Source organism: Nipponia nippon, unplaced genomic scaffold (assembly GCF_047370975.1).
Source record: "Nipponia nippon isolate SJK-2023a ecotype South Korea unplaced genomic scaffold, ASM4737097v1 scaffold_1, whole genome shotgun sequence".
In the NCBI taxonomy this organism is placed as follows: Eukaryota; Metazoa; Chordata; class Aves; order Pelecaniformes; family Threskiornithidae; genus Nipponia; species Nipponia nippon.
In genome coordinates this window covers 120,023,860-120,043,245 of record NW_028262290.1, presented here as the reverse complement: position 1 = coordinate 120,043,245, position 19,386 = coordinate 120,023,860, and the positions used below count along the sequence as shown (strand labels likewise).

At 39.2% G+C, this 19,386-nt stretch overlaps 1 protein-coding gene across 3 annotated transcripts in view; it reads right to left on the bottom strand.

Moving 5' to 3' along the window:
- The window catches only part of CPNE4 (copine 4), a 243,640-nt gene that overhangs the window by 26,821 nt on the left and 197,433 nt on the right, over positions 1-19,386 (bottom strand). For all 3 annotated transcript variants that reach the window (XM_087769916.1, XM_087769913.1, XM_087769909.1), the window contains exon 11: positions 13,616-13,749. In XM_087769916.1, coding sequence (XP_087626042.1) covers positions 13,616-13,749 — 134 coding nt within the window. The remainder of the gene's footprint in view (positions 1-13,615; positions 13,750-19,386) is intronic.

Sequence of the window (19,386 nt, the reverse complement as noted above, 5' to 3'; positions counted from 1 at the left end):
GCTCTTCTGATTCAAGCTGCTGGGACCAAGGAATTAACTTTCATGTGCTCCCAGAGCTTGATCTTTAAGGTAAGAAGGGAACCTTTTGATTATCACTTATGACATCCCTTGCATAAAAAAGATGATCATGTTATTCCCTGACCACACCTCAAAATTTGTGGCTGACAGCTTTCAGAATAAAATAAAATTTTAATCCAAGCAATACTTTTCCTCCTATCACACAAAACAAGATGTTTAGCTAATATAAAGGTCTCACTTTTCAGTAAGTATGCAGTTTAATGGCTTAGTGATACTTTACAAAGTAACCCTCTCTAGTATTCCCATCCACCCCTCACTTTGTCATATGAGAAAAAAAACAGCAGCTGAGCCTGCTGCCCTCATTCTGCTTATCCTGCACTACTGAGACACAGCAGGGAAAAAGTGACCCAGAAGGGCAGCCAAGGATTCTCTTGCTTCCAGGACAATCCCTTATGGTACAGAGGCATGACAGAGCTGCTCTACCAGACCCTGGGCTATCACGGCAGCTTGCGGCAGAAAGCAGAGCAGCTTCCCAGCTTCTGTAAGCTATGTCAAGGGTTAGGGCATCCAGGGACTGAAACTACAGTCAGAAAATGAAAAGAAGGTTTCCTCCTGCCTCAAGGGTGAACCGCATGCATCAGAGACTCCAGCCCTGGTTCCTAACCTGGCATTTCAGTAGGAAAGGGATCTGCTCTAATGACTTCCCTTTTCTTCCTTCGTAATTTAAACTCATTCAAAAGAAGAAAAGTGAGAACCAGTTTTCTTCTCCTTTGTGTTGCTTGCTCAGGCATTTGAGCTTCGTTTATACCAGGCCTGGGACCCTGGCTGAAGCACTGGCACATGACTATGGACATGGTCTGTTAGCACTCTCCCTGGCATAGTGCTGGATCCTGCCAACCAGCAGCCCCCAGAGACTTCCCAGGGACAGTGCTGGGGACAGCTGTGCTTGAGACTGCTCCCAGATGGCAGTCTGGGCATCAGCAGGTCGTGCTGGGAGGAAGAAAGCTGAGATACAAGGGCATGGGCAGTGTCATGTCCGTGGCCTCAGGCCACATCAGGGTCTTTGACTTGTTTTGTTTAAACCTAGCCAGAGTCCTTGGCACATGCAAGAAAACTGCCTGCACTGTCCTGCTGGAGACAGATTGCTAAAGGGAGAGGAGAGAAACACAGAAGCCGAAAAACAAGCTGGTTCTATAAAAACCTGAAATTTACAAAATCAAGTAAGAAAAAGAGGATTGGGGCTTGGCAGAATCTTTACAAAATTACTCTGTCATGTCTACTTCACATTTTATATTGTTCTTTGTTTTACATAGGTTCCCTTGAAAATTAAAATCTGGCATAATTTTCAAAAAGCTGAAGTACTTGACATGAACATCAAAAAAGCAAAAGCATAGGACTTTGACTTTTATACCTGGTTATATAAGGGCCATGAGTAGTCATGCAAGCATAGATGTATACGGCTTCTGGTACTTTTTCCAGTCAAACAGGCATATATTACTGAATATTACTGAAGATACCAAAGACTGAGCAGATCTAAGTTATACCCTAAAGGTAAAATCAGGGAGAGGGTTCAGGTTCAGTGTTCGTATTGGTAAATGCAAATTAATGCACAGAGAAAGGAATTGTCAGGACTCCAAGACTGCAGTCTTCTGAACAGAAATACAACCAGTTAGAGAAAAGTCCCTCAGCAACCTCAGCTATAACGTAATGCATAGCAGAAAATAAATTCTGAAAATATCCCATATTATCCTTTTGGAACATTGCTCAGTTTTAGTCACCCATCCTTCAAGCTATCTAGTGGAAACAGAGGAAGCGCAATGACAGATCAATACATTAATAGGGGCAGAGAGGAGAGAGATTTCAGTGAGCTGTACTGCACAGACAGAAAAAGAGATGAATAGAGGAAATAGTAAGGTTTTGTAAATTAGTAAAAGTGATACAGATAATGATACCTTTTTCTGTTTCACTAGGAAGCCTAGTGCTACTGGAAGGTAAGAAATATGTTTGTAATAAAGATAAGGAGACAAAATAAAGGACATTTAAAAATCTTGTCTTGTTAACCACTGGTGCCCTCTGACATGTAGTATCACTGAAACCTGGAGTTCAGCTTTATTCTGAGCAGGATTTGCTATTCCTAATAACAAGGAAGAGAATTCAGATAAAACTCTTTCACTGGGTGAAATTAATTAGTCAGATATTAGAGAGTCTTTTGCAACTTCCTCTGAAGCTGCTGGCGCAGACAATGCTGGAGATAGAGCTAGATATTCACCAGTGCGGCAATACCTGTATTCAGAAAGGAAAACAAGAGCTGCCAGGACTATCGTCTCTGAAAATTAGTTCTTTTTTTAAATCTAAACTGGGAATCTAAGTTCTTAATTGTATGGAGTAAACATAGGGGGAAAAAATGGCCTGAGTCATTCTATATGCCATTTATTCATTCTGAAAGATAAACTTCTAGCTAGCCACTTACACAGGTTGTTTGGGACTCATTTTACTGGTGCTCATGAAAGCCCTTTGGTACGTAGCTATAGATGTGCTTACCTTGAAGCTCCTGAAGTAAATACAGCAATTTGTGTGAATGCTACTGAACTGACCTTGGAGAACCTTAGCATGAAAACCTGCTCACTTTACGCTGGAGCAACATAGTAGCAGTAGTGGTACTAATGATGCAGTGAACGGGGGGGAAAAGAAAAAAACATGGAGTGGGGGAGCAGGGGGAAAAGAAACACTAAGAACCCATTTGTGGTTTCAAATGACCAAGAATCTTAAATTTACAGGTCTTTGAAATTCTTGCAAGGAATATACCTGACTAGAATCCCTGGATATTAAGCTGTCACTTATAATTTTGGTTTTGGGTCAGATCAGAATTAGCAGGGAGTTATTTTTAAAGTACTATGCTGGACGCAGCAAAAATCAATTAAATTACTGTGCCTTTCACTTTCAATTCCAGTCTTAAAAGAATAAGCTGTGAATCTGCTCTTCTCTACATACTTTTCCCGTCATAAATGCAGATATTTTTCCTCTGTTACAAAGAAGTTTCAAATTGCAAAAATAAAAGGGGAGTTTCTGTTACACATGTAATTGAAAAAAGTGTGAATGTGAGGAGGGGGAGAAGGAAGAGGAGGGGGCAAGGGGAGAGGAAGAGCGAAAGGAGAGAGGGGAAAGGGGAAAAGAAAAGAAAAAGAAGAAAAAAGCAAATGCCACAAATGAAATAGAGTCATCTCTAAACTCAATTAAAATTGTAATCTTTCATGTTCAGGGAGTGAACTGGAAGAATATGAGCTGAATTATGTGTTTCTTTTCTACAGCAGATGAATGAATCATGTTCCTGAGTGTATTATTTAGTACTTATCTGAGAAGGGCTTGATGCCAGTAAATTCTGAATCATAACAGCTTACAGGGATTAGCAGCAGTTCCAAAGAAAATACAGAAATCATTTGAAATATTTAAACATTTTCAGTTCCTGCTTTGCAAGCACAGCTAAGTAAATAAAGGACATGATCTGTATGATCGAATAGAGCTAAATAAAACCATTTAAGGGGAAGGGACCAGAGCCCATCCGCTTCAGGCCTTGCAGTCTTGCACAGCCACCTGTGCTCCTCCAGGATGGGCCGGGGGTAGAGCCAGGCTGTGGTCCAGCTCTCAGCCTGCCCCAGTCAGAGTCAGAAAGACCGCAAGAGCTCAGCAGCAGCAGTGTTTTCTGCCCCATATCTGTATTCTTCTCTGGGGCACCGCTACGCTGTCACCACATATTCAATGTGTGGTTGTGCCTGGTTCGATACAACCACATCTCTGGTTCTGGCCAGGGTACCGCGCGTTTAATCAAACCTGCACTGTACCTAACAAGGTTTGGCATCCAATCCATAATGCACGGTGATTTTTAACGGAGCAGCAGGAATGAACTGATCATCATACATCTTGGTTACAAAAGAGAGCTGGGAGCATGCAAATCAATGGTAAATCACTGCAACAGCTACATTGTTTGGTCTGTCGTAGACAGAGATGCTACGCAGTCATGTGCAAAATCCTGACATTAAAATTCATTCACTATCTTTAACTACAGCTCTTAGTCACCTTAGGGGAGGTGGAATCTGCTGAATACTGAGAAATAGATACTGTCATGTAATTGGGTTTTAAGAATATGAGGAAATGCCTGTCTCACCTGCGAGGGTAATAATTAATGAAGCAGGGGAATACAAATTCCCTGAAGCTAACCACTGAAAGCCATCAACCCATGAAATAACTAACAAAGCAGAATCCAGGTACAATGGATTTAAACTTCCCCTTGTTAAGATTAAAAGAATTGCAAAAGAAGCTCTGCAGGGTAAAAATATCAAGTGAAGACAGAAATTCCTAGACTGGGGAAAGGTAAATACCCATAGAAAAAAAAAGTCATCAGAGCCTGGGGGAGGAGTAGGTTAAGCAAAATGAAATGGCAGTGAGATATATCACTTGCTAGAAGGATAGCCTAATAACATGACATACGCAGGAAGGTGAGACAAAATGTCAAACTTCCCTGCAAGATGACAAATAAATTGCAATGACCTGATTTATACCTGCACGAATGACCCAATTCAGTAAAATGTATCTTGAAAAAGAAATGGGACTTTATAACTGGGAATAAACTAGGGAAGGGGATGCTGCAAGAGGCTACAGCGAGTTATATTTAACTTCTCAAAACAGGCAGTTTCCAGACAGTCCTATGTATTTTAAGGGGTTGCACATATGTCTCCGTACCTTCCAAAACCTTAACTCTATAGTGAACTGGCATACCTGTGGGATCATATACGGAAACCTGTACCATCACCAAAAAGGTCATTCTCACGCAGACTGTAATCTCAGATGTTTAAAACTCGACATGACTTGAGGATGACACTGCAGGCAGCAGGCTGAATTCCATTACGTAAGGTCCAGATCGTGAAGAACCCCAAACTGAACAGTGGTGGGGCCCTGTCCTCTTGAAACACAAGTGTGGCTTTCAGGTTTCAGGGTGTCCTGCACTAAGCAACCACAAGAACAAAAGCTTTGCTACGTATGCACGTGATTTTGTCCTTTTTTACAAATTACAGTGGAAAGGGATGGTCAGAGACCTTCCTCTGCAACAATTTTCTATCGGAAAATATCTGTCTAAATATCTGTGCTGGGAAGAGAGGAATACAGGACTGCGTTGGCATATGTATGCAGGGAGGTGCTGGGAGAGGAATTTCTCATCAAATGCTCTCAAGATACAAATGAGCTTTCTAGGATGAACAGGATAAAACTGTTATAGAGATTATATTGTGATTTAATGTGACCAAATGAGCTGTTGATGTAATTTTACCAAAATCAAAATCACATTAAGTCAAAATGAAGAACACTATCAAAACAAGTTAGAGCAAAATTGTAAGTGAAATATACTGATGACTAACCATTCAGCTAGGCATCGCTGAATATGCAGGAGGAACTGGGCTACTACCCTCTCTTCACCTGCTGATTTGGAATCTCTGAACAAGGTTAATTTCACAAGAATTTGGAGGGGATAGTAAGATAGTAGATGGAACCTAATTCACAAGAATTGCCTAGCTTTAACTGAGAGCAGTTTGACCCATAAACATCCTGTTAAGGTTGACTTAGGCAAAAGGTGTCCACTTTCTGTAAAGGAGGAAATTTGCATGAGAAGATTTAGAACATGGTGTTCATTTATGGACAGATAGGTTTCCAAACGGAATAATTTGCTTCTCAGCTATATGCTAATATAATGGAGTGGATGACTAGAATAATTATATCCTTAACAATGCAAGGAGGAAATTCATGCTTCTGGAATTGTGGAAATGGTTGTGTTGACTAAAGATGTACCAGGTCAGTATCAGATGGCATCAGTGACAATGGCAAGACAAATTGCTATCATCTCCTTTGTTTATGTTTATTTACTTATTAATACTTATTTATTTACACAGATGTCTAGTCTCTACAGCAGTAGGTGGTATGCAATTTCACATGAAGTTTGTAGGGTTTTATACTTCAAGTCATTCTCTTCAGAAAGAAATGCTGACAGAGAAATCCCAGCGGTACCAGGCTGCATAGTCCCAAAGAAGTGTCAATTACTGCACAGAAGAAAAATCTTCCTCAAAGGAGATTTCAAGCTGAATTGAAAAAGAGTAAAGACTGCATAGAAAAGCCCTGCAGAAGGTTCAGATGTTGATGTATCTACCAGCTGACAGAATAGAGCAGAGGTCTCTGAAAAGCACGTGGAGGAAGCAGTTGTTTTGCTATGAAACTTGGAAGGGACTGCTCGTGACTGATACACTGACATAGGAACCGAGTTCCTGGAAGAAGAGGCAGCGTAAAGAAGACACAAAGATGAAAAATTGGTAAGGGAAAAGGCTGAGCTGTAAGAACTGACAGTATCTGCCCAGATAAAGGGCCTACAGATATATACATATATATACGCACATATATATGTATGTATGTATGTACACATGCAAAAGAAACTATTATGAAGGCCCCTTCCCAACGCAGTTGTTGCACTAGACTAATTCTCCTGTAATGATTCTTGGGATAAAAAGTGGTGACTGTAGAAATCCCTGTGTGGCAGCAGTCTGCAAATACAGGTTCTGCAAAGGCAAATACTAAATATGTGTATGTATGTATTATGACATTGTGCCAGCCTAGGTCCTCAACAGTTAAATCCAAGGATTTTTAATCCAGTTTGGTGGTTAAAAGTATTAGCAGTTCCTTTTTCCTTGTACAGTTCTAGTCCTGTGTTTACCCACACCTGAGCTTATTGATAGACATAAGCTACAAGTTTTTCTGTACAGGTTATTGTTTTTCTATTTTTCTTCTGTTGTATGTCTACGTGAATTTGGTCCTATTAAAGCACTAAATAAAAAGATTAATGTCTTTTCCCCCATGGTTTTTAAACTTGTTTAGATATGCTAATCAGCATTTTTGCTTAACAGCCTCCAGAAAGGTTGTTTCTGTAATTAACGTGATAAAGAGAGATGCTTAATAATTAAGCATATTTTCATTTACTGATATGCATGGGTAGATTGAATTTTAACATCTATAGCTCTACGTAGGGATTTCATGAAATATTTAATGTCACATAGAGTGCCAGTTATTCTAGGCATCATTCTTTCACCCCAGTTTTAATGAACTACTATTATACTACTATCTCAACCAAAGCAAGTTCCTGCTTTTCTCCTTGTGTCTGGCAAAATTACCTCAAGGTATTTAGTTCACATCCCTCCAGCCAAGGTAACTCTCTGAGTCTTCATCCACAAACCCAGACATAGCTTCAGGATGAATGAAGTAATTCTTGGGGATGAGGCTCTGATTAATAAAGCAGACTTCCAGGTGTAAACTCTGGGATCTCTTTTCCACTTAAAGCCTCAGTCCAAATCACAGCATTTAAGTACGTACTGATCTTTGTATTTGGGACTAAACACACTGATTTATGGATGACTTCCGTAACATGTACTGCACTAATACATACCTTATCCTCGTTCTCCTCCCTAACTGCCGTCTGCTGGATACCTCGGGAAAAGTGTTTCTGGGACAGATGGACCTTTCATCTGACTCTACGTTTTTCCCTTCTTAGATCTACACTGAAAGGGATGTGCTGGACCGGGAACCCTGGTCTTTTTATTTTCATCCTTTCATTTTTTCCCCCCTCTTAATTTTCAAGTGCATTTTATTGCATGAGGGAAGGTAAGTTTTATATACGGTTTTCAATCAATCAGAGTGAATGCACTTGCTCAGGCCTAAAACACTGAAGAAGAAATCATAAAAAGGAATTTCTGCATCTAGTCAGCTACTGCTGCAATTAATTGATTACAGAAGCTAATGTTGAAACTCAGACTGACTTCAGGACTTTCATATCTTTTGTGGAATGTGGCCCAGTTTTTAGATTTTTACCCTTAAGTATTTTACAGAGCTCTACACATAAATCATTTCTGCATGTTGCAGGAATAATGTACTCTTTGCTCATTACTGGCCTTTGGGGAGGTTGCTAGACAAGTGTGTTTTACACAAGCAGTTTATTTGTTAACATACGCTCTCAGTGTGAATGTCAGTTTTAAGGAGGTACTTGAGTATTTAGAGTTAAGGAGGCTATTTGCCTAAATGAAAAAGGACATTAGTGTCAGAAAACAGATAGAATTTACCTTCTGTGTGTTTCAAGGGCTCTTGGAAAAAAAAAATCTGCAGTATCTTTAAGAGTGAATAAATAGACACAGAGATTTAAAATAATTAAGAACAAATTTTTGAAACAGATTTTGAATACAAATAAAATGAAGACCAATTTTATGACATTGTACAAAACTATGTGGTCAAACACATGGAATCATGAGTTGAGTGCATAGATCAGAACCGGGATGGCCCATCAAGAACGGGAAGCTCCACAAATATCCAATGCAACAAATGCTTATAAGTATTTGATAAAATACATCTAACCTTTGTCTTTTTCAGGGTATGAGTATTTATTTGACTCACACATGTTTGTGAGCGCTTTTTATTAATCCAGTGAAGAACTCTGAAGGTATGCACAAATATAAAACCATGTGTAAAAATTAATCAGAAAGATCATCCAGCTATATGGGAGGCACTGACCATTTGGGTGTGGTGCGAACAATTAACAATAAAGTTCAAATTCAGTAAAACTCTTAACTCCATCTTAGTGCTATCTATACTTCGCATAATACTTCAGTGTTTGCTTGAGTCAGACTGAATTCAATGGGATTAGATAATAAACTCTAGTGTCTTGCTGAATCAGAACAGAGGTTTTAATGCAAAGATAAATATTTAATGTAATGTAATGAGATCTTAATAAGCTGAAGAGAAAGGAAAGCTAACAACTGCAGAAATCGGATTTCAAACTGAGGAGCAGATTTGCAAGTCCTGCCATGGGCTTCACTCAAAACATCATCACTAAAACCTGTAATAATGTAAGATCATTTAGGAAGTATTTCAGCCTTTAGCATTATGTGCATGTAACAGCATTTATCCTTACAAACAAGCTATTTACAGTCCCATTCCAGCCCTTTTTCCTTTGCCAGAGACAGCAATCACTGCAGAATGAAAGATGAGACACACTCATGGCTAGTTGGTTGTATTCCAGCACTGGCATAACAAATCATTAAGATCAAAGGACCAGCCATTTTAATAAACTCTGTGCACTGTTGTTATTGTGACTTATGGCTTTGCTCTGCAGAGAGGGAAGCTACAAAACAGCATAAAAGAGAAATCGGTTTTCTTACTGCATGGTTAAATGTTAACTATATGTAATATATGTTATACATATGTAAGTACATATAATACCTATATATTATATGCATACCTATATATTTATACACATGAGTAAAACTCTAGTTGTATGTACGTATATATATGTGTGCCTAGGTATATAGCTCTAGGTGCTTACATGAGAAATTCACAACACACCTGCAGCTATCTTGGGAAAAGTACTTGTTTTATCTATAGATACTAGTTTTCACAGATGTTTCCAGATTATAATGATGGAAATGGACTTGTCAATGTGCACGTGTATGCGCTGAGGGCACATCCCAGCACTATTTGGGTGCTGGTTTTCACCTACACAAGGCAGCTGTGTTGTGCTGTGGCTCGCAGACGCAGTCTCCCTGCCATGATTCAGACAGTACGTCTTCCTGCAGAGCACGGGAGCTCCTCCCTCTCCACATGCCTCAGTTTCCTTTTGATGGAAGCCAGGATGTGTGAAAGGGAAGGGAGAAGAGGTAGGTCAGGTCCTGACTTGCAGTCAGGACATGGCCAGACCTTATGGTGGGACACAGGGGAAAGGAAACACTCCCCGATTCCCCAGTTTAGCCACAAGCTTCTCTGACTTACAAAGCAGTGTTGTTCCATGCTGAGCAGGGGACAGTTTTGTGATACAAATTAAAAGTATTTGGGGAACAGTTGCCATGAAGAACAGGACACGTTCAAAATTATTACTATATAACTTACAGAGTTTCATGGCTTTTATAAGATTCTGATTCACAGGTCTGATATTTCAACTGATGAATGAGTTTGTCTTTCCTTTTATCTGGGTATTCAACCAGCAAAGACACCTGCCATCTATCCTTTGAAAACAGCATTCTCTTGCAGGGGTCTCCACCAGGCTCCAAAACAAAAGGGTGGCCAAAACCACTGTTCAGAGTGAAGGTTCGAGGTCCTAAGCCAGCCATAGTGCACAGAGAGCTAGGTAGAACCTCATCTGCCTTAAGTACACTTGCTAACTCATTGTTCAAAACATGGAGAGGGAATATATGCACATTTGGTAGTGATCAACTGATTTTTCCAGGATTTTGGCTAGGCTGATATTGCTGGTCATCAGAAACCACTTGATTTGACTTCTGACCCAGAGAACTCAATACTGAAATTACTGAGGTAAAGAATAAATATGGAATGATACAGAAGCAGGTCCTTTTAATATTAAGCACTTCAGTGCCCAATGATTTTTCATCATTTTCATCTGTTTCTCTATGCTACACAAAAAGTGGAGTAGACTTGCTCAATTTCAAGGTAAAATTATACCACTGATATAATTCTTTATATAAAAGAAAGCTTGTGAAAATGTTTAAAGGGAAATATATATTTCTCACTTACTGCTTCATGAGGTCATCTTTAAACATTCATGAGTCATTTATCTTAAAATCAATTCTTCTCCAGGGAGCTGTCTGCTTATTTTACCAAATATTTTCAATAATAAGTTTTTAATATGTTTTCCCCTTTCCAGTATTTCAAACTACATTTTAGAGCCTAATTCCTTAAAATTAATGAATGTTTCTTGTTCCTTTATGATCCATTGCTGCTGTTGCTTAGCCACTGATTATATCACATACCATCTTTATCTTCTCTCTTACGACAAATGTTGTTATAGCCTGAAACAATTCCACCATATAGATAAAGTATTGTCTTTTGTGCAGGTGAACAGCTCTTCCATTTCCCATACCGTTATCAGATTGGCCTATTCCTACAGGACTGCAGCATTTCTACAATCAGGATAACAATCAAAGTCTATTTCTCATTCTCTGAATATTGCTGATAAAAGAATGAATCTTATTCTTTCACACTTAACTATGCAGAACAGAGCTATTCATTTAACTGTTTCAGGAATCTCTGAACCATACAGATAAATGGGCTTTTGGATGAGCAGGGATTATTCCACTGTATCAAGGGACGTGAGGCAGCACTTAATTTGGAGCATTAATTACTTAGGGATACATTATGTTAGGCTGATATGTACAGAAACCTAGATTATGAGAAGATTTGGCTTCATCAACAGAACTAGAGTATATAAAAGAAAATTTTGGATTTTGAGTGTAGTCTCTATATGTATTACTTGCCAATCCAATTTCTCCCAAATTACAAATAAATTTGAATGTTTCTAATTAGAGAAGTATTTTAAGCCATAGGCTTTTTTTTTTTTTTAAATAAATATAAAGATGCAGTCTTTTGGTATATAAGTGTAGCATTTTCCTTGGTTTGGATTGAAATCAGCCACTCCTGCCTATTAGAGATAATTGATGGGTACAAACTATAAGTCTTCAAGTAAGAGCACTGCCATCTTTGTGGGCTCATATTTTAATCTTACTGAGACATGCCCCTATGCAAATGATGACACTCCGGCCCTAAACAACCCTTAGGTTCAGCAGGTCCCTCTCTTTTCACTTCCGTCTGATCTTAACCTGGAAACAGAAATCCTACTCCAGTATCTGAAGCAGAACAGGCTCACTGGAGCAGTTATGGATCTGTGCCACATTTCAGATTTTTAACTGAATTTGAAACTCTTTTTTTAAAGTGTATATACAGAAGATTTGTTTTATAGGTTGTATATGCTCATACATCTCAAGGCTGCAATTAAACACAAAAAGAACTCCTGTATAGAACCTGTAGATTATTTTGTGTGAAGGTTTGCTCCTTGTAATTTCTTTTCTTCCTTAGAGAAATTATAAGTTTTCATTTCCAGTTTGATGCATTCAAAACGTGCAAGTATAAAGAAAAGGTCCTCACTTGACATTTTGATCAGAAAGCATTGACCGTGTTGAATCAACCTGCCCATGGGAATGTATTTATAGTGTCACAACTTGAGAGCATGTATAGGTCAAACACATGCCAGAAAGGTGACATTTCCTGGGGAAAAGAAATTCTGGTTTTTGTTCAGCCCTAGTCCATAGCTCATACAATCTTAGTTGTGCTGATTAGCATCAACAGGCATTTTCTGTAGTACAATAGAACTGAATGATGCTGATGATTTCATTTAGAAAATGACTGGCTATTATCTTTTGTACTGATTGGAATATGCTATATTGAGAGGAGAATCCTGATTTGGGATTAATATCTCCATACATGAGGGCCTGTGCCACTTAATCATTTCATTTTCTTAAAAAATACACCTTAAGTGATAAAAGGAGAAAATCTGTGTGCATAAACCAGCCCTTTTTATTCCTTTCCCTATTTTGAAGGATATTTACCCACTGAATTATTGCTTGTAATTATTAAATTACTGGATAATCACTGAGGAATTATCAGCTCACAATAAAATATTAATTTTCTCAGACTCATTGACTAAGTTTGACCATCAAATTCTTACTGAAATTGTATCAGGGCAGTATTTTCCTCATTCTTCTTTGAGAAGACATTTCATTACCATGCAAATGGAAGTGCCTCTGAGCAGGCTAATTGGTATATGTGACATGTAACATGCAAACCACAGTATTAAGTCACTCCACAATTTATACAGAAAGTATAATTCAAATTTGACTGGAAATACCATTGTTTTTTTGAGATCTGGTATTTACATATGGCAAAGTGGTGGGTGGATGTTTATTACATGCGCAAAGACTAGAAGGAATAATTGTGTAAGATACTATGCCTCACCAACAGAGAAAGAACATTTAAAGGAAATGCATTTGGTAATTAGATTAATAATGGGCAATTAATTTGATAGAAGCAGGCAGCCTATTTGAAAGCAACAGAAGTACATAATGTAATCAAAGCATATTTGGCCCAATTACTTGCATTTGTTTATTTATTTAAAGGCATGTTGTATGCACACATTATCACTATCTTTTAGTATTTATTTTACAAGAGACTGTAATATTCAACAGGCCAGGAGAACACTTAAAAAGACCACACATTTACTTCTAAGAATAGGCACGGCCACTAAGCAGTTCAGGCAACTACAACTTCAGTTTCAAACACAAGATCTCGGGAACACTTTTCTGTAGGATGGGACAGAACCAGACTCCCAAGCATATCAGAAAGGATGCTAGCAGCATCTGCAAAACAGGCTTCAAGTCTTAACACAAATGAAAAATCCACTCAAACATGCAATTTTGGCATGTGACTACAAACCTGAAACTTAACACACACACACCTGCCAAACAGCCATGAACCAGGCCTTTCATAACCATGAAGCTAATCTAAACCCACTGTTACTCTCAAAAGCGTGTTAAGGTACACTGATCTTTCTGATGTGCAGTCATTTCTCTTAAGTGACTAAACATGGAGCTACTGCAGCTGGCAGCAGGCAGCCATTGATTTCACACTGTGAAAACACTTTCTAAAGACAACTCTGTTATCAAATGTAGTTATTTACCTGTCATAGTCTTGGCAAATCTCCCCAACAGCTACCAATGCTTTCAAGTACTCATTGGGTTGATAGGGGTGGATGTAGTGCAGTGAGCAGCTGTTCCTAGGATCACCATTTGATGCAGTGAAATCTATAGCTACCTGGAAAAGAAGAAAAGTCAATGTGTTGTGGAGCCCTTCTGGGCATAAGTATACCCACACCAACCATGTATCTTTACCAGAAACAGCTTTCTGCAGAGATTGCAGCCTTAAAGCAAAGGTCATTTTACAGCATACTTCATCAAATTTGAATTAGGATAGTATTGATAAATATGTCTAAAAGTAAATGACAGCTTATAAAATAAGAGAGAATAAAACTAAAATGGTGTAATTAGGAAAAAAACGAACTGCATTATTATTCTATGTGGAAAATTATGTTCTAATATAGATTAATCAAATTAACTATCTCTAGGTTCTCATACTTAATTAAATTATTCCAGCTCAGGTGATGTTCAGGACATAAAAGCTGTGCAGTAAAAATGTCCCGAGAGAGTTAAAAGTCCTATTAAAACTATAAATTAAAAGTCCAGTTAGGGACATTTCTTAGCTATTTTAAATACTGCTGTGGCTTTAGTAATAGTAGTAGATACTGCCTGTCTGGTATTTTTTATCTTCAAAACATCTAAGCATTAAATAATTAACCCTCCCAATTTCATAGATGATAGCAAGCTTAAAGGTGAGCGGCAGAATAAAAATAAAGCTTGAATCCTGCACAGATTTTTGTGTTGAAAAGGCTTAGAGAAGATTGTGGGAAGCATCCAATGCAAAAGCAAATATTAACGAATCCTCTTAAAATTAATTTCTCCGCTTTAAAATGCTCTTTATACTTCTCAGTGAAGATATACTCTCGCATGCATCTTAGAATCACAGAATCATAGAATAGTTTGGGTTGTAAGGGTCCTTTAAAGGTCATCTAGTCCAACCCCCACTGCAATGAGCAGGGACATCTTCAACTAGATCAGGTTGCTCAGAGCCCCGTCCAACCTGACCTTGAATGTTTCCAGGGATGGGGCATCTACCACCTCTCTGGGCAAACCGTTCCAGTGTTTCACCACCCTCATTGTAAAAAATTCCTTCCTTACATCTAGTCTGAACCTACCCTCTTTTAGTTTAAAACCGTTACCCCTTGTCCTATTGCAGCAGACCCTGCTAAAAAGTCTGTCCCTATCTTTCTTACAAGCCCGCTTTAAGTACTGAAAGGCTGCAATAAGGTCTCCCCGCAGCCTTCTCTTCTCCAGGCTGAACAACCCCAACTCTCTCAGCCTTTCTTCATAGCAGAGGCGCTCCATCCCTCTGATCATTTTTGTGGCCCTCCTCTGGACCCACTCCAACAGGTCCATGTCCTTCCTGTGCTGAGGACCCCAGAGCTGGACGCAGTGCTCCAGCTGGGGTCTCACCAGAGCAGAGCAGAGGGGCAGAATCACCTCCCTCGACCTGCTTGGCCACGCTTCTTTTGATGCAGCCCAGGATACAGTTGGCCTTCTGGGCTGCGAGCGCCCATTGCTGGCTCATGTCCAGTACCCCCAAGTCCTTCTCTGAAGGGCTGCTCTCAATCCTTCCATCCCCCAGCCTGTATTGATACTTGGGGTTGCCCTGACTGAAGTGCAGGACCCTGTACTTGGCCTTGTTGAAGCTGATATCTTCCTGTGATATGACTGTCATGGACGAGAAAGCCCTCTTCTGAATTTTTTATGCTGCTTTCTAGGAATTCCTAAAAGGATCAACAAGAAACCCAAAGGGTCTCATAGAGAGAACAAAGCCATTTATAAACTTCCTTATGATTTTGTCCAATGACCTCTTCCTCCAAAACACCCCTTATACCTGCATTTTCAATAGATACAAATGCACAGAGTTCAATTTTCAGTTTTACAGTGCAGTTGACAGGTAAGGGCCTTGCTGAAGCCTGCAAAAAGAACTCTGAAGTCTCAGCTTGCCCCTGTTAATGTGCAGCTTCCCCAGCTGGGGCCTCTGCTTGGCACAGGGAAGACTATTTTACGCAGCTATAAAATGAAAATGAAACATGACATTTTCAATCTCCCTTAAGAAAATGACACAGTCCTCCTGAAACTTCTTTTTTGTTGCTAAAAACTAACAGGGAAAAAATCATACTGGATCAACCCAACATGGCTATTCCCCGCTGTTTCTGATTTTCCACCTCTAACTCTTGGCTGAAGAAAAATATTTTTCACTGGACTCTAGTTCACTTGGAAATCCCTTTGTCACCTTGGTCAACTAGGAACCCCCGCCGCACCTCACCACATTTCAGTCAAGTGGTATGAGCTTGGTTTGGCTTGCAAATAAAGTAATCTTTCACCTCCCCTTCCCTACTCACTGTTCATGCACTGAAGCAGTGAGTCTGTTTTCCACACAGATCTTTTTCCAAAAATGATAGCTTGATTTAACTTGAATAAATTAATGCGATAGCTCTCATGTTCTCACTCGCATGCATGTGTGTAACTGAGGAAAAGAAATACTAGTGGTTTGTAAAACCTAAGGTAAATCCATAGATACTTGTATGGATTAGCTTAGTTTTAGAACACTTATTTTTTTAAAAAAAACTTAGCCAAGGTATGCATATTTTCTTAAAAAATGTATATTTTCTCTGATATTAATTTAACTTCCGTTCTTTGTTCTGATTATAGAAAATGCAAAAATTTCACTGTATGATAGGGAAACAGAGGGCATTCCTGTAAAATTGTTAAAAGCAGGTGTTTTCACTGATAACCCCAAAACAGACATTAATGAGGCTGGAGCAACACAACAGACAGAACTGGACAAATCTTTCTTCATGTCTGTTAGCCACAGCTAAATGCTTTTTAACTGAAAAGAAGAGCACAGTGTAGGAATAAGCAGTGGGTTTCATGAGCTTGGAAAAAAGTCTGTGGCTAGTGTTTGGGAAAAAAAAAAACCCTCCCCAAAACAAGCTTCCTTTTTGGAAATGGTCCTTTTAGTAGAGATTTACTAATAAGCAAAAAATATCCCAATTTGCTATGATGAAGCCTTTATGAATATTTGTACTCGGATGCACTGTACTTCACTTTGATCCAAATCTCTGTTTGATTCCCAAGGGGAGGACTTTTAAGAAAGATGTGCACCCTTACTTGCCATGATTCCAAAATAACCACGCAGAGCTCTGCTCTTTTAGCATTACCCAGCAGTACCAAGATCTTGTGCAAATAAGTAGGATAAGGATTTGTAAAACTAACATATCACAGAAGCTAGGCTAATACCACAACTGAGCTAATTTTGTGGGCAGCAAGCAGGAATCTTTCTTACAGTGCGTACATTTGATTTTTATCAGTGTATCTTTAAATGTATCAGTTCAAATGTACAAGTCATCTTCACCCAACTAAATAAGAACATAACATAGCAAAAACTACACTCAGTACTTTTTTCCTCAGCCTTGTAAAAGGGTGATTTTCATTGCACTGAAAACATCCTACATAGCTTGGACCTCCTGCTAGATCTGTCAGCAATGAATCAGCCTGTCCAATACCGTGACCTGCCTAAGAGAGAATCTGTCCAATATATCTTTCTATTACAGTTCCTTTTATGCATGTTACACATCCTTTCTGCAGTATTTCCTAAAGTGATGAAAATGTCTTCTGACTACAGACCCATTTGCACTGCCAACTTCTGAACATTTCTTCTGCAGCAGGGAACACAGTCTGATAAGAGATACAGCGTTTTGCAATAAGCAGTGCATAAAAGTAGCAAACTGGAATCAGCACTACTGATCTCTATAGATGAAAGCTTCTTAATAAATGGTTTTAAAGGGAAGGAAAAGTTTACTTTCAGTTTTCAGAGACATTCTTTCTAACTACGAACTACATTCCTATAATAGATGTACAAAGTATCCCAAGAACACACAGCATGATGTTACGAAAGCCTTCATTAGTGCCTTAAATTAGCAGGTACATCATACTACAGCTTTTTGTTATCAAATGTATGCTTAGCATCCCAGTTTCCCTCCCTCAGCAAGTGCCCTTTCAAATCACAGTTGCATCGTACTGCCTGTACACAGCATGAACTCAATGGAAATGTCATTAATATTAAGACAACAACAACAATACACGTACCAGGAGAGTTTCAAACAATTCCAGATCCATTCCAGTTAAAAGAAATGGAAATCTGGGAAGGTGGAAGGAATGGGCCTCCTCTATTTCAGTGGTCTGAATTAACCACATTAGGACTATGTGAAAAGGACATTATATAATGTGTGCAGAAAGCAAGGAAGCATTGAATATCTCCCCTGTAGGCTGCACCCTTGTGCTTCAGTGCCTACTGGAGAATCTCTGATATGTTTCTGGAAACAGCAACACATCTGACAACCAGTCTGTGCTCTCAGCACTGGGGACTGGTGCAACTGAGGTAGGAGGAAGTAAAATATGCAGACAGTCAGCTTGTGATGATCTTTAAGTAGAACCACTAGGTTAGGAATGAATAGAGCTATAGGCACAGAGACATCCACAACAGCTTCGTCTGAGTCCATGTAGGTTGAAAACTGATAGTGACGAGTTTACACAGTTCTTTAGCTGGTGGATTTACCATTGAGGTCAGCGGTAATTCAGGGATCTCTGTAATTCACAGCGTAATGGATCTTTCATTTCCTTTATGTCCTCACTGCCTGTCCTTGCAGATGAGTTTACCTACGTTTCCTATTATCAATGGCTTTGTTTCATTTCAGCAAAATAAATATTAAAATAATAAAATATAGTAGAAGCAATACTATCAGTCAGATATATCAAGAAATCCATTTTAACAGAGCAGTTTTCAACTTGTGGTTCACAGCCTACTAAATACAAAATCTGTGAGAAGTAAATCAAAGGGAAGCAAACTGCCATGACCCTTCAGTGCACTGTGTAAGGACTTGTTCTTCCATTGGAAAACATTTAGGAGGAATCCAAAAGAGTTTGAAAAGCCCAGCTGTAACATAATAATATGTATATCCCTAGACACTTCCTAATGGTTACAGTGCTCCTGTGCTTGTGCTAGACTTGTAGGAAATGCGTATTAACAAGTGTTTGCATATGCTTAAGTACCTGCCTTAGTTAGAAAAGGCTTTTAAATATTACTTGAAGACATTACTGTCTTTCTGCTAATGACCTTGAACACATTTGATAATTGAGTTCTTCCAGTCACATTTATGGGGTTTCCAGGGATTGGCAAGCTTCAGATTTGGAGGAGAAATGGGCATTGCGGGCATGTGGGGATAACAGAAGAAGAAGCCGGGTAAGGCAGAGAGGTCATTACACAGGATGCTTTGCTTGAGAGAAGACAACTATAAAGATCTTTGTCCACTACACTACAGTAGGTAGTATGCTAAATATCTTATTTCTGTTTATGGAGAGCTCCGCAAATCATTTTATCCCCTGTTCCTTGAACTGAATAGCTTCTGAATTCGCTCTCAGTTACAACCTTGTCCCCCTGTAGTGCCATCTCACTGCTGGTAGTTATGGCTGAGGTACAAAACATCAGTGTTTACCCTAGCATTTATGCCAGACTGACAGAGAGAGGTCCCTGGCTGGACTATCTCTCTCCCTGTGGCTTTCTGTATGGCACCATCAGAGGGGAAACAACTTACTTTAATTCTGGAAAGGAAGATAGGCCCATAGGATTGATGAACAGGACATCTAACATTTAAGTAGCTAAAGGCAGGTGAGATGAAATCCTGCCCTGCAACACAGTCCCAGCAAGGGAATTTATTTGAAATTCCTGTGAACAAACTGAGGCTCAAAG